The 17,439-nt window shown below is 38.6% G+C and overlaps 1 protein-coding gene across 1 annotated transcript in view; it reads right to left on the bottom strand.

The window, feature by feature from the left end:
* The window catches only part of eIF3b (eukaryotic translation initiation factor 3 subunit b), a 142,695-nt gene extending 125,893 nt beyond the window's left edge, over positions 1 to 16,802 (bottom strand). Inside the window, exons 1-4 of the mRNA XM_067150355.2 lie at positions 16,636 to 16,802; positions 15,242 to 15,437; positions 12,990 to 13,109; positions 10,756 to 10,942 (exon numbers count right to left, since the gene is read on the bottom strand). Coding sequence (XP_067006456.1) covers positions 10,756 to 10,942; positions 12,990 to 13,109; positions 15,242 to 15,437; positions 16,636 to 16,771 — 639 coding nt within the window. The 5' untranslated portion in view covers positions 16,772 to 16,802. The remainder of the gene's footprint in view (positions 1 to 10,755; positions 10,943 to 12,989; positions 13,110 to 15,241; positions 15,438 to 16,635) is intronic.
* Positions 16,803 to 17,439: the final 637 nt, after the last annotated feature.

Genomic DNA, 17,439 nt, shown 5'->3' with positions numbered 1-17,439 from the left:
TTGCTGTTTTCGGGGGTCTGACTGATTCCTGGTACCGTACTGCCAAAGTTTTACGAATGGCAGGAAGGTTGATATGCAGTAAAAGCGCTACATGTAACTCCCCTCCACTGGGGGTGCGACCGAAAAGAGCTGTACCACCTCAGAATGAGGAAACAAGTTTACTTTAGTTGAGAAATATTCACGGTTGTTGCTATTTATACAGCAGGCGAGATCATTAACAAAGTGGTCGTAACTCGGGCAAAAATAGGTATATATTTGGAGAGAAGTAAGTTTAAAACGTGATAAAAGTTATCCAATTAAAACGATTGTTTTACTCGCCAACGCACCTAACAAATAATAATAATAATTTTATGTCTCCACATACGTTAAACTATTTTTGGAGACGCCAAACAAAAGATACTAGGGTTTGCGTTAATCCCTTAAACTGGGTACTAAATTCTCCACATGCATAACCTGCCATGGGTACTTTTACCCCACTTTGTGATATTTAAATTTTTCCTTCATAAATGTGTACACAATTAGTTTAATCTAATACGATAGTCATTATTATTCTTCAATAATGTGATACTAACATTATTTACATTGTTATGAATCCAAATGTGTTACTAACATTATTTACAATGTTCTGAATCAGGATGATTATAGGTTTTGTAGATTGTTATCTGTGTGATATAGGCAGAAACAAGGTGTTACACACAAAGCCTTTTCACAGTCAGGACACCAGTATGATGTTTCCTTCCACAATACACCTTTGGAGAGGTTTTTTCCCTTGACGCTGTGCTGGGAATATCTTCCGGGAAGCAGCGGTTGAGGAGACGAGATGGCCTTGGTGATCTAGAAGGTCGACCCAGAACGTGCTGAAGTATTCTGCGACATTGTGCACGTCACTAAAGTCTATATTTATCTTATTTACACCTGTAAAAACAAACCTTGGTCTTGGAGCACCATTCGCAACGAAGTGAGCCGGCTGAGTTACATTTTGAACGTCGTCCGTGTCACTTGGTTCGTCTGGAACAACTTCAGTTTCACTTTCAGTATCAATTTCACTGTCCTCTTCATCAGTATGAATCCACTCATCATCATCAGATAAAGAAGATACCTCATCATCACTCTCCGCTTCTAAAACTGTCGAAATACCCGCACAATCAAGCTGATCTACTTTACGTTTGGAAGCCATGCTTCGCGACATAAATGGCTGCGCGGGAACTTCGTGCAAGGCACCAAAACAAATGCGTTTCACGAAGCTATGACAGCTCTAAAAAACAATACTGTACTGGTAAAAGAGCCCGACTCTCAGATTATATTTTAAAGTAGGCAAGAATGTAGTTCTCAGGGCTAAAACTGGGTGACTAGTAGCTAGGGCTCGGTACAGGAGGTAGGGTCCTATCTACAAGAAAACTTTGACTCTGACTGAACATGAGTTTATTCATATAAGACATGAAATTGCACATCACCTCCAGGTAGATATAAGTTGTCTTCCACATACTCCTATAATATGGCTCGGATTCTCCAGTTCACCAAGCCGAGCAGGTTGGAACACGTTCCAGAAGATTCCAGGGACTCTGTACAGAAGCTGCTGGACTGTCTGGACTGGTAGAAGGTAGAGATGCCTCGAACTTTCGAGGCCCAGGTTGAACCCCGATGATCCTGGTGATGTTGCAGATAATCATTTACTACCTCAGTCCAATGTGACTGAGAGGGTTGATGTCTCCAAGATAATTCTCGCAGTACTGATAAATCCGAGTTCATAAAAACCTTGGGTGATTAACCTATTAGCGAAGTCACTGGTTATTATTCGTCAAGACTTTCAAAATTTAACACTCGTAAATTGATATCTCTCTGTATACGAGGATTATAAATAATTTCAGAGTTCACCACTAGCAAAAGTCTTCGTCTCTGAATAAATACTGGAAAAAAAAAAAACAAGTCCCTTCTCATGAAACTATGACCAAATTTTAAGTTCATCACTGGCGAAGGTACAAGTCTTTGAATGAACACGGACGAAAAACATAAGTCCATCCACATGAAAATCTGAATAGATTTAAAGTTCACCACTGGCGAAATTTATAAAGTTTTGAATCAACACTGGCGAATGTACAAGTCTTTGAGTGAACATGTACGAAAAACACAAGTCCATCCACATGAATAAATTTACAGTCTATCACTGGCGAAATTTATAAGTCTTTGAATCAACACTGGCGAATGTACAAGTCATTGCATGAACATGTACGAAAAACACAAGTCCATCCACATGAATAAATTTACAGTCTATCACTGGCGAAATTTATAAGTCTTTGAATCAACACTGGCAAATGTACAAGTCTTTGAGTGAACATGTACGAAAAACACAAGTCCATCCACATGAATAAATTTATAGTCTATCACTGGCAAGGTATCCAAGTCTTTGAATAAACACAGGTGAAATCCTGAATTTATGTTTTAAAGACGTTGAATGAAGTTAGAGTTCATCACCGGCAAAGTTTATAAGTCACTGTTTATTAGAGGAATGAGTCTCTTAACACTCGCAAATATTGCAAGTTCAATTTATGAAGAATTCATTCTTTAACACACACAAATAATACAAGTCCAATTATGAATTTAACACACATAAATAATACAAGTCCATTCAATGAATAATTGGAAAAATTCCAGTCTCGAACAAAGTTCAATTATGAAGACTTAGAAAATGTTCTTTAACACTCGAAATATTGCAAGTCCACTTGAGAATACTTGGAAGAATTCATTCTCCCACACTTGGAGAAATACAAGTTCACTTTATGAATACTTAGAAAATTACAGAGTTCCTCGACGGGACTGTCACTACATGACTATAGTAGCAGCGAGAGTGTCCACGCTGACTACTCAGCTGTAACTGAGTGAACAGGCTACAGTGGGCCCTCCTTTTATTCGATCCAGGGCGTCTACGTCACAATACGGCTTGACTGAATATCTCCTGAATCCCTCGATGGATTTACTTAAAACTCTAGCATTGCGACATTCAGGTGATCCCAAACAAGATGACATATCGCTCAAGCCGCTAGCATAATTATTACGAGAGTTACAAAATTTTCCCCGTCGAACATTCGGGAAGGTGTGACGTGGAATCTAGAATATACGAGTCCAGGCTGGGAACACGTGGTGTGACGGGCGGGCGGTCTAGCTAGCCCCTGTGGCTATGTCACAGCTCACAGCTGTCCTTCAATCGCTTGCTTGCCCCGCTGACGGTAAACAAACCAGGCGTGCTCAGAACATTACGCGTGATAATTAGATGTCATTTATACTCAAAAAATACTCATGTACAAGTCGTAACCGGTACAATACACAATGTGATCTAGTGGAAAACATATCAACTAATGTGATAGATTCCATGGACACGCCGTATGTCTTCACCGTCAAGATACATACGCGATAAGTTTTACAATCGACTAATGCCGTCATACCCACTGTAGAAGCCCAGCGCGAAAACGTCTAAAGACGTCATGCACACTTAAGGGGTTAATAAAAACAGAGACAACGAACGTGTGAAATTAAGCATTATGATAACAAAACGCATTACCGCCATACCTGTAGATATCCATAAATGTGGAATATTTTCCTGTTATTTATTTTTATTTTTTCCGTCGTACTTTTGGCACTATCAGGGCGATATAATACACCTAACGTAAACAAAGTGGTCTGTCTTATCTCATGGACAGCTGTTTATGCAAATGCTGATGTGATAAATGTAGAGAACAAGCATGAAATGTGCTTAAAAACAAGGGTCTGTGTTTCAACAGCCGCAGTTATCAAAAGAATGTTTCCAGTTACTATGTATTACATTCGAAAGTATAACTCGTAACATACGCTAGTTATCAGCTGATGCTTTGGCATGGCTTTATTCGGAAGAAGTGGCTTCTATAGTGCAGTGCATGGCTCAAAGAGAATGAAGCATGGCTGACGCGACTGGCGAGAGATGGCAGTGAAAATGACGTCACTTAGAATGCCGACACGCCGGTAACAAGGCAGGGAAGTTGGCGGCGCAAGGCGATAATTCAAACGAAAGCAGTGATCAGGTTTACTGTGCGCTAGGCCTACTGCTGAACTGACAGAGACAAATGACTGGCCATTAAGTTCTTTTGTATCAATATTTAATTATATGATAACACGATACCCGTATCCCTTTCTTCTACGGGATCGAGTATGAAGTGAGACAAATCTTCGTAGCGAGTTTTTACGGCCGCATGCCCTTCCTGACATCAGCCTCACCAGAGGAATAAGATGTAACAAATGACGTGATATGAGTATCTAAAACAGACTTTTATATGTACTGTAGGCCTAAAAGTCGTGTTCACCGTTAATTGTCTTTTTACGTTTAGCAATACTGCCTTCCGACAAAAATAGCCAGTATAACTTAAATACATTCTAAGTTTGAAAATAATAGTACGTATAGAATGTTTACATGTACAATTTATAGCTCTTTATAACCTAGAAGTCATGTGTTCACTGCACAAAATTTTGAGGTTATCGCATGTTGGACCCCCCCTTTACTATTTTTGGCTGTAAAAGTGAGAAAAAAGGGGGTCTAATAAGCGAGTAAATACGGTAATAGCGAAAGATTTCTCTGAAACTATATCAAGAGTCAAAGAATAGTATGTGGTTCCCTACAACATGCAAGTCCTATAACAAGTAACTGCGGGCGTGGGACCGCGACATACCACGCACTGCTTTCTCAAACCTTTCTCTCACGCACTGTTACTCTCGGCCTCCGCATCATCTCAAAGATTCTATTTCAACAATTAGCTCTTAGTTTAGTCCTAGACGGACTGGCGGCTAAGAACGGAATCAGGTCGAACCCACGCTGTCTAAAAGAGACCTCATGAATTTAAAATTAAGCACCAACTTGTCAGATGCAAAGAGATAAGAATGGCTTGGAACTGACGCTCCCTGCAACTCTAGGCCAACACCCAACCGCGCTCTGGGGCTGTGAAATTAAGTACTCTACCAAGTCTTTACCCAGGCCAGTTGCCGCTGGCCTGTCATGTGCGCAACATGGCCGGGAACGCAAATTTAAATTTCTTATGGTGGTAGTTACGAACGTACTAAAGAGTAATACCAATATATATATCATCGTACTAAAGAGTGACGTAAATGTGCTATCCAGTTTTCTTTAGCATGTATTTAATAGAACACATCCTGGGACTTTGAAATTATGGCATAATAACCACGGAAACGCGCTAGAGATGGACATCTTAACCAATTTCGAATGTATAGCTCTTTTTCTCATGTCCAGATTAACCTAAATCCGGCCTATCAGGATACGGATAAAAAAGGATTTACTGTACTATTATTAGATCAACTATTACACAGCCTGGACACTGCTCGCCAACAGAAATGGATAGAAACAGTTAAAAACCTCGACTTCAAACATTCAAGCAGGAAGGCATGGTCTTTGTTAAGGAAATTAGGAGATGGGAGCCAAGTAGCTCGAGACACTATTCCTATAAACCCCAACAAAGTTGCATCTCATATCGTGTCAAGTTCAAATGCTCTGAAAGATCGTAACCAAAATACTGCAATCAAAATGGAAATCAGAGCTTTGAAAACAGAGAGTCTTGAGGGCAGCAGATTTTCTTGTCCATTCTCTCGAGAGGAAGTTGCTACGGCTTTAAAATATGTGAAATCAGGAAAAGCCCCTGGTTTTGATGGCACTCACTGAGAATTTTTAGTGCATGCTGGGAAGTATGCAATGATCTGGTTAGCAAGGTTCTACTCCAATATCTTAGAAACAGGGTCCATCCCTCAACTTCTGAAACAAAGATCATCGCCATTCTCAAACCACGTAAATCTTGTAAAAATCCTCAAAGATACCGCCCAATTGCACTTCTGAGTGTTGTTTACAAATTACTGGAGAGACTTCTTTACAACAGAATTGGCTCAGTAGTTCTTGACCATCTACCCATTGAAAAAGTGGACTTTTGCTCAAATCGAAGTTGCATAGACCAGGTTCTCTCTCTGACTACACACACTGAAGCTGGTTTTCAAACTCAACTAAAAACCTCAGTTGTGTTCGTGGACCTTACTGAAGCATACGATACAATATGGAGACAAGGACCCGTCTACAAACTGCTTTGAGTAATACCTTGCAAGAAAATCGCAAAGCTCATCGAAAACATGCTTACAGACAGGAGGTTTCGTGTAATTTTGGGAAACAAGACAAGTAAGGACAAGTAACGGTCTTCCTCAAGGATCGATACTAGCATCTCTGCTGTATCAGGCTTACCGAAAACAGCCTCCAAAGCATTTGGTTATGCGGATGACTGGGCATTCACAACGCAGGGCAAATCTATGGGGAACACCGAAGATACGCTGACAGCTGATCTTGCCACCTTAGATCAGTACTTTCGTAAGTGGCCACTTAGGTCAAGTTTGAGTAAAACTGAAGTCTCAGGTTTCCATCTCAAGAACAAACTGGACCACCATGAACTTAATGTCAAATTCCAGAACACTAGACCTCCTCACAACAGACATCCAAAATACCTTAGAGTAACCATTGACAGAACACTGTCCTTCAAGGAACATCTGAAGATGACAAAAGCTAAACTCCAGTCATGGATCAATATCATCCACAAACTGTGTGGCACCACACCTAACGAACTTCAGTCCTTGCCCTCGTCTTCTCAACTGCAGAATATTGCTCTCCAGTCTGGCTGAATAGCTGTTACACAAAACTGGTTGACACACAGCTAAATCATACTTTGCGCATTGTATCGGGAACCATAAAATCTACCCCCACTTCTTGGTTACCAGTTCTGAGCCATATTCCTCCACCTCAACTACGGAAAAAGAATGCCTTGCTGCGTGAGTACCAGAAGCTGCTGAGGAATTCCAATCTGCCAATTCACAGATATATACCCAACGCCTTGAACAACAGACTTCGGTCCAGAAATCCACCAATAAGGACTGCCAAAATCCTAGTTGACAAATTCAGCCTGCAGCAGGCTTGGATTCACGAATAGACTTCCATGGCTCCAGCTGAGTATCAGAACTTCCCCTGTATTACAAGAATACCAAGAGGATTTGACCTACCTCACAAAACCTGGACAACCCTCAATCGTATCAGGACAGGCCATGTAAAGAGCGCTGACTTTATCCATACCTGCCAACTTTACAAAACCAAAAATCAGGAGATTTTGATATGAAAAATCAGGACAAATCAGGAGATACAATTGATCAAAACTGCTTATTCTACATGTCTTCCACAATACAGTACTACAATATATTTATAATACTTATTGTCTCAAAGCCCGATTGTAGCTATGTGAGGCTACAAGGCTAAAAATTACACATCTCTATTCCCTCACAGAAAGTATGTGAGTGAGATGATCGGTCCCTGATAAGCCTGCTGAAAATAGTATGAACGCATGTGTGAATCAGTCATGCACTTAGATGCCATTAGGCTACTTAGGAAATGCATAGATCAATATATTGTACCAAGTGCCCGTGCGATTATGCAAAGCGCAATGCTATTTGGATCAAATAACTAGCTGACGAACCTATGCTTCACTACGGAATTCTTAGAAACACTGTCCTTATAGGTTTCTCAACTAAAGTCAACATAGGTCATTACAATGACACCAGTATGAATGTTGTGATAAAAAGCAATGTTGTCATATGAAATATTCAATAAAATGAAAACAGCACAATTTCTCACTTTTAGCCAAATGTACTACGGTGTCGATCTAACAGTTCTAAAGTTTCAGAGCTAGAATGACCAGGCTGCAGACAGCCGTGAGTACTCCTGTGTAATTATTCCGTTTAAGTGTGCACACTGCTCATTCCAATCACTGCCTCAGAGTAGGGATTGAATAGCTGGAATACTATGCTGATCCAGTGTGTTACGTACCAGTAGTATCAGAAAATTTATAAACCAGCGAAATGGCATGCTACAGAAGAGAGATATCTAACTCCCCACTCCCCAGCTACTTCCCGCCAATATTGAGGCAGGCTGTTATACTCAATACGCAGCAGTAATCCTATCTATCGGAGATAAATGGCAGCAGAATACACAAAGTACATCACAACAAACAATGGTCAATGTAATGTTATTGCTGATCAATTTTATGAGCTTTCTATATTGGAGGCCTTCACAATTAATTTTCTTCCAAATCTGTGATTTAGAGCATCTAATGTCAAGTGAGTCCTCCTTTCTTTCAGACAACCTCTTGTGTTATTTAAGCAATTGTTCCTTCATGACTTTTTTCTCATTCTTATACTGTAATTATCTTCACAATTTAATCACCATCAACACCAATATTATTGTAGTCATACGGTAAAACTTAATAACACATAAATAATCGGAAATTGTATTCTCTGTAACTTTTGTTATGTAGTACTTTTCAATATGACCAGTAAGATAGGTAATTAAAAATTAAATTTTTGGCACCTTCCCCTAAACTACCATTTTGAACAGAGTGAATAAAATTATTTATAGCGTAGACTGTAGTTCCTTATTCCGCGACTTTACATAAAATTCTGTTCACCCATTTTCACGTACACCGGCGCTGATATGGACTTAGCAAAAAAATCAGAATCCATGAATATCTCTATCATCATAGCCGGTACGGTAAAAATGTATAAGACGTAAATGATAGGAAATTGTAAAGTATATAACTTGAGTTATGTAGTATTTATCGATAGGGCCAATAATAACATAAATATTTGAGAATTAAATTTCAATCCTTCCCCTAAACTACCATTTCACTCAGCATGAATAAAATTATGGCTTAGATTGTAGCGACTTATTCCCCGACATTATATACCGATTTTCATTAATTTCTCTTCAGCCGTTTTCTCGTGATGAGTGTGCGTACGCACGTACGTACAGACAGAAATAACGGAAAATTAAAACGTGCATATCCCCTTGTTACTATGGATGGTCGCGACCGGTACGCAAATATCATTCTTTTTAAATTCTGAGCAATGTATGGACAAAACACTTGTTTTATCTGTATTGAGATAAATAAAAATTAGTCTGAATTGTCTCCAAATGGCCCGTAAAATCTCTAGAAAAGTCACTAGTAGTTATCATTGAAATTCTGTCACTAAATTACTAAGAAACACTCAACATGTAGCGACAAGTTTCTAGAATCGACCAAAGAGAATGGAATCGACTAGACTGATGTGAACGAACACCAACATACAACGCGAGAACGAGAGATTGACAATCGATGTACAGGTTTCAATAAACATCGTACATTCGCGAACATTTCTTGCATTCATAAACATCGATGTTTCGTTTGAAAGCAGCCAATGAGCAAAGGACTTCCGGTCACTGGCGTAAAAAAGCTGAAACGGTGGGATTTGAAAATAAATGTTTGAAGTTCACCAAAAAATAAGCTAAAATCAGGAGAAATAATAGAATAATCGGGAGGCGGGAAAAACTGTCGAAAATCGGGAGTCTCCCGCCTAAATCGGGAAAGTTGGCAGGTATGCTTTATCTATAAATGGGGCAAACTTCCCTCCCTGGAATGAAGCTGCGGTGCTCCTAAGCAAACAGTTCGTCATATAGCGAAACAGTGGCCCCTGAGTGCTTATCAGGGTAACCCAAAAGATTTTCTTGACCCAAATCCTTCTTGTATGACTATTTGCAGAGCTTGAAGGTGAAATTGTACCATTGTAATTTGTGACTGTGTGTTTTTATTTTTAATGCCATACGCTAAATAATAAATAATTAGATTAGATTTTGCATTTCCAGTTTTCCTGTGCAGTCGAGTGTAGTGCATAATTAGGAAGCGTCCAGTACACAAGCAGGAGTGAAAAAAAAAGCAAGCAGTTTTATTGCATCTTTCATATTGAATTTGTTAGAATATGCTGCAGAAATTGAAGTGAGTGGCCAGTCACAAATACATAGTACAGCCGTGTATAATTTGGTATGGGCGTAACCCATACAAATTATTAGGGGAAAAAATCCTCTTGACGCTTTCTGCAGTGTGAAGAAAGGAAAATACTAAAAATGTGGACATATAAGTTCTGGAGTAGGTTAATAGAAGCAAGAGACAACACAATAAATCATGAAATTATGAAGTTTAAAGCGTGTGAAATCTTACAAAATCTGGGTATTACAGGGAAAGATTTTAAAGCAAGTAGCGAACGGTCAGAATGCTCTATGCACTGAAATGGACGAAGTTTGAAGAGATTATACTGACAAAGAGATCGAATTTCACAGCTTTGTCGCATACATAACTGCATCGATGCAATCTATAAATAAATCATTCGTAGAAGCATGCAGTTTAACATGGCTGTTGAGATTCCGATCATAGCCTCGGGACCTAAAGTTTTACATGGAATTGGAACCACAGAAAAACAACTTTTCATTTCAAAATTTTTATGTGAACTGGCCGGAATTTGAAATGCAGCTGCCTTGGTGAGAAACCAACGACTACACCACTCAGCTACCGCATCACTATAAATTGATGTTTGAATTTCCAGAAATGGAATTCTGAATTCGTTTTTGAATAGGCCTACAATTTTTGGTCCTTGACAACTATAATATTAAAAATATCTACTGCATAAAAAAAATCTTCAAAGTACCCATAAAAAGCAACCATTCTGAAAACACACACAGCTAATCAAGCTGTATCCATCCATTTTAGTGCCATCAGTTCACCATAAGACCATGTTAACTAAGTAAAAGAACAACATAACAAACAGAAATTGACAGTACTCATTTCACAAAAGAGACTAAACTCTCGTCAGAACATGACACCAAACACTTACCGCTCTCTCCTCTAGTTTTGTAGGCTCAGGAGCAGAGTTTTGCCACACCTGTACAGTACTGCCATTCCCAGTGATGATAAAATACTGGTCATATGCATCTGGTTCCAACATATAATAATGTAGGTTACCCAAATCCTTGTATGGCTGAGGTTCTGGGGGCTCCCACTCATCTGGAATTTCTTCATACCTTGAACGGGGGGAAAAAAAAAAAGTGATGCCCAGCAATTCAATAATAAACTGTGTCGTCCAGGACATACCCATGAGCTTAATGTAGGGTGATCATGATCAATACCCTTATGAGCATACCATCTCTCACACACAAATACTCTGCGAATACCTTTTTTCACAAAATGGTACCTGAAAATGCAAGCGTCCTCAAAATACCGGAATCCTGTTATACTTCAACACTGTCCATGGCATCAAGTGAAGAAAGTTCTCATCACTCCTTCACAGTTAAAGAAAAGCTTTGTGTTACTGAAGATGCAGAGAATATTCTAAACAACGCAGCAGGAAGAAAGTACAGTATCAGTGAAAGTTGTACCTGTGTTAGGCGAAAAAGCAAAACTAAACTTCAAGAAAAAACTAGTAATCGCAGGTGTTTCATGAAGCATCACACATTAAAAATAGAATGTGTGATTAAATTAACGAAAAGAGGTAGAACAGATATTGTACGCAGTTACAGTACATGTGAATATGCCAGCTAACAGTTTTAGTCACATCATAGGCTTCCACGGTACGCAGTGCTGGTTAACAAGATTTAATCACGGTCTATTAGGTTTCCAGAGATAAACTAACATCATATAAAAAGCATATGTACCTTAAGGAGTGATACGAAATGCTTGTTTATGCCTGTTATTCTTTTGTTGGAAGGAGTTTTAGTTTTATTTGGGTTTTTTTTTAATGACCCTCCTTAAAACTGGATGCGGGAATTATTTGCATTATTACGGTATAACCTTCTAAGCACTAACAGAAATGAAAACTGCCGTTATACATTGAAATATCGAAAAGAATACAGAAAGGAAGAGGTGTTGAGTTATTTGCTCAAGTTCCTGCTGCTAATTTTTGGGTTACCAGAAGGGATGGTTTAACTTGTTCGGAATGGAGGGAGATGTTGAAGATGACTGCGATGGTTGCACCAGTACGTACTCTGCTGGGACGTTCTACCAGCACAGGCCACTGCAGACACTACAGTGAGTATGAAACCTTACCACCTGTGCTGGGGAGTTGCCCTCAAGGAGAACTGCTTAGGATCAAACGCCATAACATCATCAGAAACCTGATTGCTAATACTCTTCGTCTCAAAAATCTAGAAGTGTACGAAGAAGTCCACTGCAACGCTGAAGGAGGCAGCACTCGCAGGATTGATATTATATCGATTGACAGACGGAGGAACGAAGCAGATATTATTGATCCTACAGTACGCTTTGAATCTTTAGCCTCTCAGCCCACTGACGTAGACAATGAGAAGAAGGGTATCTATAATCCAACCATCCCTTTCTTTCTTGAATCATATAACCTTAAAAAAATTATGGTGACTGGACTTTTCTTTGGCGCCAGGGGAACAATTCCCAAATCTTTTGTCACATGGCGACAAAAAAACTAGCGAGAAGTCTACAAGATGAGATAGTCGCCTCACTCATCAAATACTCCATTTCAATTCTTCGTCACCATTTATATGGAGTTCATGCCATTTAACATGGTTAATTGTAACCTATCATTTTTTTAAACATTAATCTTCTTTATCTTCCCTCAAAATTGTTATTGTGTATTATTCTGTGTCTTATGGCAAATCTAGAGTGTCCTGAATCAGACTAAATAAATAATAAACAGCAATTGAGCTAGCAAGATACTATTGAATAAAAATAACTACACTACAATTCTAAGCTGCACTTAAGCATAACAGATTAAGCAAAACAATAGAAATGTAATCAAAACTAAATACTTAAATTATGTCATCATCATCATCGCAGCAGAAGTTAAGGACAGCATGATCATTTTTTAATATTGAAAAACCCATAAATTGAAGTCTTTATAAAGATCATGTGTGAAATCTCATGATATTGTCAAAGAAAAAGATGAAATTATGGTAAGTTATAAGACACTGGATTAATAATTTTATAAATTTTGTTGCATCATATCTGTGAATCTTCACTGAAATATCACTTTGTCTTTATTCAATTTGTTAGATTTGATAAAGAATGATCTTAGATTTAAATTTAAAGTACAGTACTTACTTCTTGAAATCTGTGAACAAATTGACAATGAACGTGTGCTGCTTGTCCAGTTTGTAGTTGTTGGTTGTCTTGACAGCCTCCAGCGCATGATTAGGATTACTGTATTCCAAGAAGATGTACCTTAAAAGACAAGCACATGTCTCCAGTTAAAAGATATTTCATTTAAATGTTAGTAAGCAAATACAAAATTTTAAAAAGGCTATAATTTTGAAGCTTGTATGGTAATAAGCCAGTTCACTCAGCGAAATAATACAGAGAAAATATAACCCGAGGGATGGGGGTAACTGCTCCTGGTTCAGATATTTTTCAAATAGGTTTAGATAAATTTATGTATGAAACACAGATGCAAAGGCCTGAACAGTATGCTTTGTCATAACGGCAATCCATAAATGAGGACATAATGATATTAGAAACTGGATTTAATTCCAGAACTAGTTTCCCTTGATTTGGAGATCTAGAAAGGAATTTACTCTTTTCACAAGGGTAAGTGAGGATCTTATCCCATAGGAAATAGTCCCAATCTCAAAACCGGGCAACACAAAAGGGAATGAACTCCATTATTCCAGCTCTTGATTGGTTGGTTGAGTACAGTTCCTATACATTTGCAAATGTCAATGGGAGCATATTAGAACATTTGTTTAAAATGAATATAATGTGTTCTAAATTTGCAGAAAGTTAACTTGTGTAACTGTGAAATCAAGTCATACAAGGCAGAGGTGCAAATAAGCACAGAAAATTGAGGCCCACCTTCCTTGCCTGCTCCACTGCTTATAGAAGGCCGGCATCATTTCTTGAGAAACCAGTTTTGAATGATTTTTTTCCAAGCCATTCTATTTTCTCAGACCAATTATCTTGCACCTGTCTGGGCCTAAAATTTCTTTCACCCTTTCTTAGGCCCACCTATGTTACTGGTGGCCTTCCTTAAACATACGGCACTTATTGGACAAGGGACACGACGCACAGAATGCGACAAAAAGGACATGTTCCAAGTGGATGCAGCACGTGCAATCAAGAGGAAGCCTGCACACTTACCGGTCAAGGACATGATCTGTCCCAAGTGTCAGCGGGCATGTCCCGTCAATTTATCGCCTGTTGCATTTTGTAGGACGTGTCCCATCTCTTCACACACAAGTTTGGTGAAGTGATTCAAATATGTGCAGCTCAACAGAGGTAACTACTATCAATATTACAGCGGAAATGGAGAAACATGAAGTGCTGTATAATTACAGATTAAAGGATTATTGAAATAGGTCCACATGTGAAAATATCTGGCAAGAAATAGGCGAAGCATTCAGCATGAGTGTTCAATAATATTTCAGCTGGTAGAATAGGATCACTGAATTTGATATAATTTTTCTCTATTAGTGGCTTAAGCATATACAGTAACTCTTAAACGTGTCCCAGTTCATTCTATAAAATGTATGAAATTGTGAAGGATCTTAATTTTCTTAGCCAATATTAAAGCACCATTCTCTTGGCAGACCTCATTATATGAATTGACCCAAAATCTCTCTCTTTTTTTTTTTCCTTTAGTCACCCATTTTCTTCGTAATTCCCGAAGTACTGAAAGAACAAGCCTTCCAAATCACTAGAGGACATCTTAACTAACGACCCACAGATGCGCATGTACGTGGCCCATGGGACACGGGACAGGACAAGTTACTTCAGTCGTGTCTCCTGTCCCATGTCCAACAAGTGTGTGCTCTGACTAAGGTTGCTCTGCACTTGCTTCTTTCATAATCTCTCCCTCAAAATAGATCAGATCAGTCTATCAATAGTAAACAAAACCTTGTTACTGCAGTCCTGAGGGCTTTTATAAACTTTTCAGATGTGACAGGCCATGAACGAGTGTATGAAGGTTAGTAGAAAAATTTGCTACAAACTGCCTCAAGAAAAGAATCAAAGCATTTGAAATGAGGGCGAAAGATTGAAATTGTAAGCGACTATCCGTTTTGCGATCGTACTCAGAATCTGGTAAGCCAGAGGCATAACCAAGAAGGACTTTTACCGCTAGCTCTACAAAGCAACTGCAACCATGTTATTCTCAGATGTGCTGCTGTATGCCGTTATGAATACTCATAACATCTACTCATACTACATGAAAGTACTGGTATTCCCTTTATTCAGTTCAGGTCAAACTACAGAAATGTGATGACAATTTTGAGACAGAACGGTTAGGAAACAAATCTAGCGGAAACTAATACAGTAGGCCTACATAATGAATAAAGTCTTCCTCTACAATAAGCACTCACCCTTTGGTATGCCCCTGTTCATTTTTAGGGTAATACTCATTGACAATTGGACCAAATTTGGAGAAAATCTTGTTTATTACCGAAGACAGCTTCTCGATACGCTCTGGTCCCACTTGTGGAACTCCATCCACTACCACAACTGATTCTACTCCATCACTTTCCCGGGGCTTCTGCTTCAGGAGATCTCCCAGCAAATCTGCAAGGCAAGGAGAATTTGGACACTTAAAAAGTAAATTCAAGCATCTTTGATGTCCTAGTATTTCTCAAGAAAAAAGCATGTGGTTTCACTAGATTCAAAATCACGATCACGAGAATCTACATGCTTCTGAAGAAGCTGGGGGTCACCATACAAGACACTTCACCTCACACCAACAATAATTAGAATCTTCAGACAGCATTATTTTGGATGTTCAAGAGGTGAAATTGATCACAACAAAAATAAACCTAATTAAAAAGATACCTAAGGGAATTGTAGTCTGTCATCAAACAGGAAGCTGTTTCTGCTGCAGACATTTTTATGAAGTAAAAAAATTATGACCAGATGAAAAAGGTTTAACTCAGGAAAATTATCCGCAAAATGCAACACACTGAGTGGGTGGGATAAGGCAACAACTAAGAAGCTGCTTCCTTGTATAATTCTGAATAGCATCATGATTTGTTTAAAGTGTATAGAAAATCATGTCTTTTAGCTGACTTGAACGAACAGGTCTGAAATTTTAGGGCTTACCCATCATAACCTCCTCATAAAACCTGCATGAATAGGTCTGGAATTTTTAATGAAAATAAAATAACCATGAGTTCTTTCTGCTGGGTGACTGAATTATTGAAAATACGTATCATCTCTACATAAATAACTATCAGTCGTAAATGTGGAAGATCAGGAGAGAATTGTTGATTTGCAAACTGCAAGAGGTACTAACTACAGCACAGTATCTAAACAATTATTCAAAACAAAATGGAAAATCTAGGTATATGTTCGATGAAAAACAAAGCTGACATATTATATACTGTACACACACGGAGAGAGAGAGAGAGAACAAGACAAATTACACAACCTTCAAATTACTTCCTATACTTTGTAAATTAAAATACAATACACCAAAATAATGGACTCTATTTCAAGACAACTGGACTACAGGTTAACAACCAAACACAATAAAACAAGTGACCGCCAAAATATCGAGTCAATCAATATTGTAGAGGTTAAGTAATGACCACCGCAACTAAACAGGATGAAATAAATAGAAACTCGTCGCTTCTGATGCATTATATACAAAAGGAGTCACTAAACGATCTTCAGCGAAATGTCACCTTTTTGGAAGAAACATTCACCTCAATTTTCACCACGTGAATGAACCATATGCTAGAATAACCAGTATACAAAATCAGCCCACCCTCATCGGAAATGTTATCAACATATCCTTCAGGATCATCAAAATTTGGCTCTTCGTCTTCATTCGTTCCATTCTTCTCTTGTTTGTTTCCATCAGTATTTTGAGCAGATTTATCAGCATCCTTCTTCTTGGCCATCTTGGAAACCTCGTGCACAACTCAAAGAATAAATTATGTGATATCCGTCAAAATCTCAAAACCAAAGAGCATAGAATAGAGCCCCAAAAAGACCCACATACAAAAAAATTATCAATGAGAACTTATGACGTCAAAACAAAAAAAATGATGTAAACATGACAAAAAGAAAATAACATTCCCAACCATCCCGATCATAGATTATACGCACTGTCAAATGATGAAAGAAAAAACACAATCTACCTGAGAAACTGCGATGATTGGTTCTAATTCATTAAATTTTCCACCTTATTTATATACGAGGGTTGAGGCAAAAGTCCTGGCAACTATTTTTTTCGTGAAGATGCCAGTACGGTTGAAAAATGTGACGTAAGTTACAGAAGAAAAGACAAGATGTTAACTATATGTGTGGACAATGAATAGCACTGAAATATCGTAACACATTACTTTATTACGGTAGTATACAGGACAATATGGCCTTCCCGGTGCAAAAGCATGACAACACAGAACACATAAAGTTAGCATGACAAACCTGGGCCTAAAGACCGTCAAAGTAGTCCGCTGCTACTGACACCACACGCTGCCAACGATGTGGGAGACACTGAATACTATCTGCTTCAGCATTTGCCGCACCATGTGTGAATCGAGTCACCTGTTGACGCACAAAGATC

Source organism: Anabrus simplex, chromosome 6, assembly GCF_040414725.1.
Source record: "Anabrus simplex isolate iqAnaSimp1 chromosome 6, ASM4041472v1, whole genome shotgun sequence".
Taxonomy (NCBI): domain Eukaryota; kingdom Metazoa; phylum Arthropoda; class Insecta; order Orthoptera; family Tettigoniidae; genus Anabrus; species Anabrus simplex.
The sequence above is the reverse complement of the archived record's forward strand: the minus strand, read 5'-3'. Positions and strand labels throughout refer to the sequence as shown.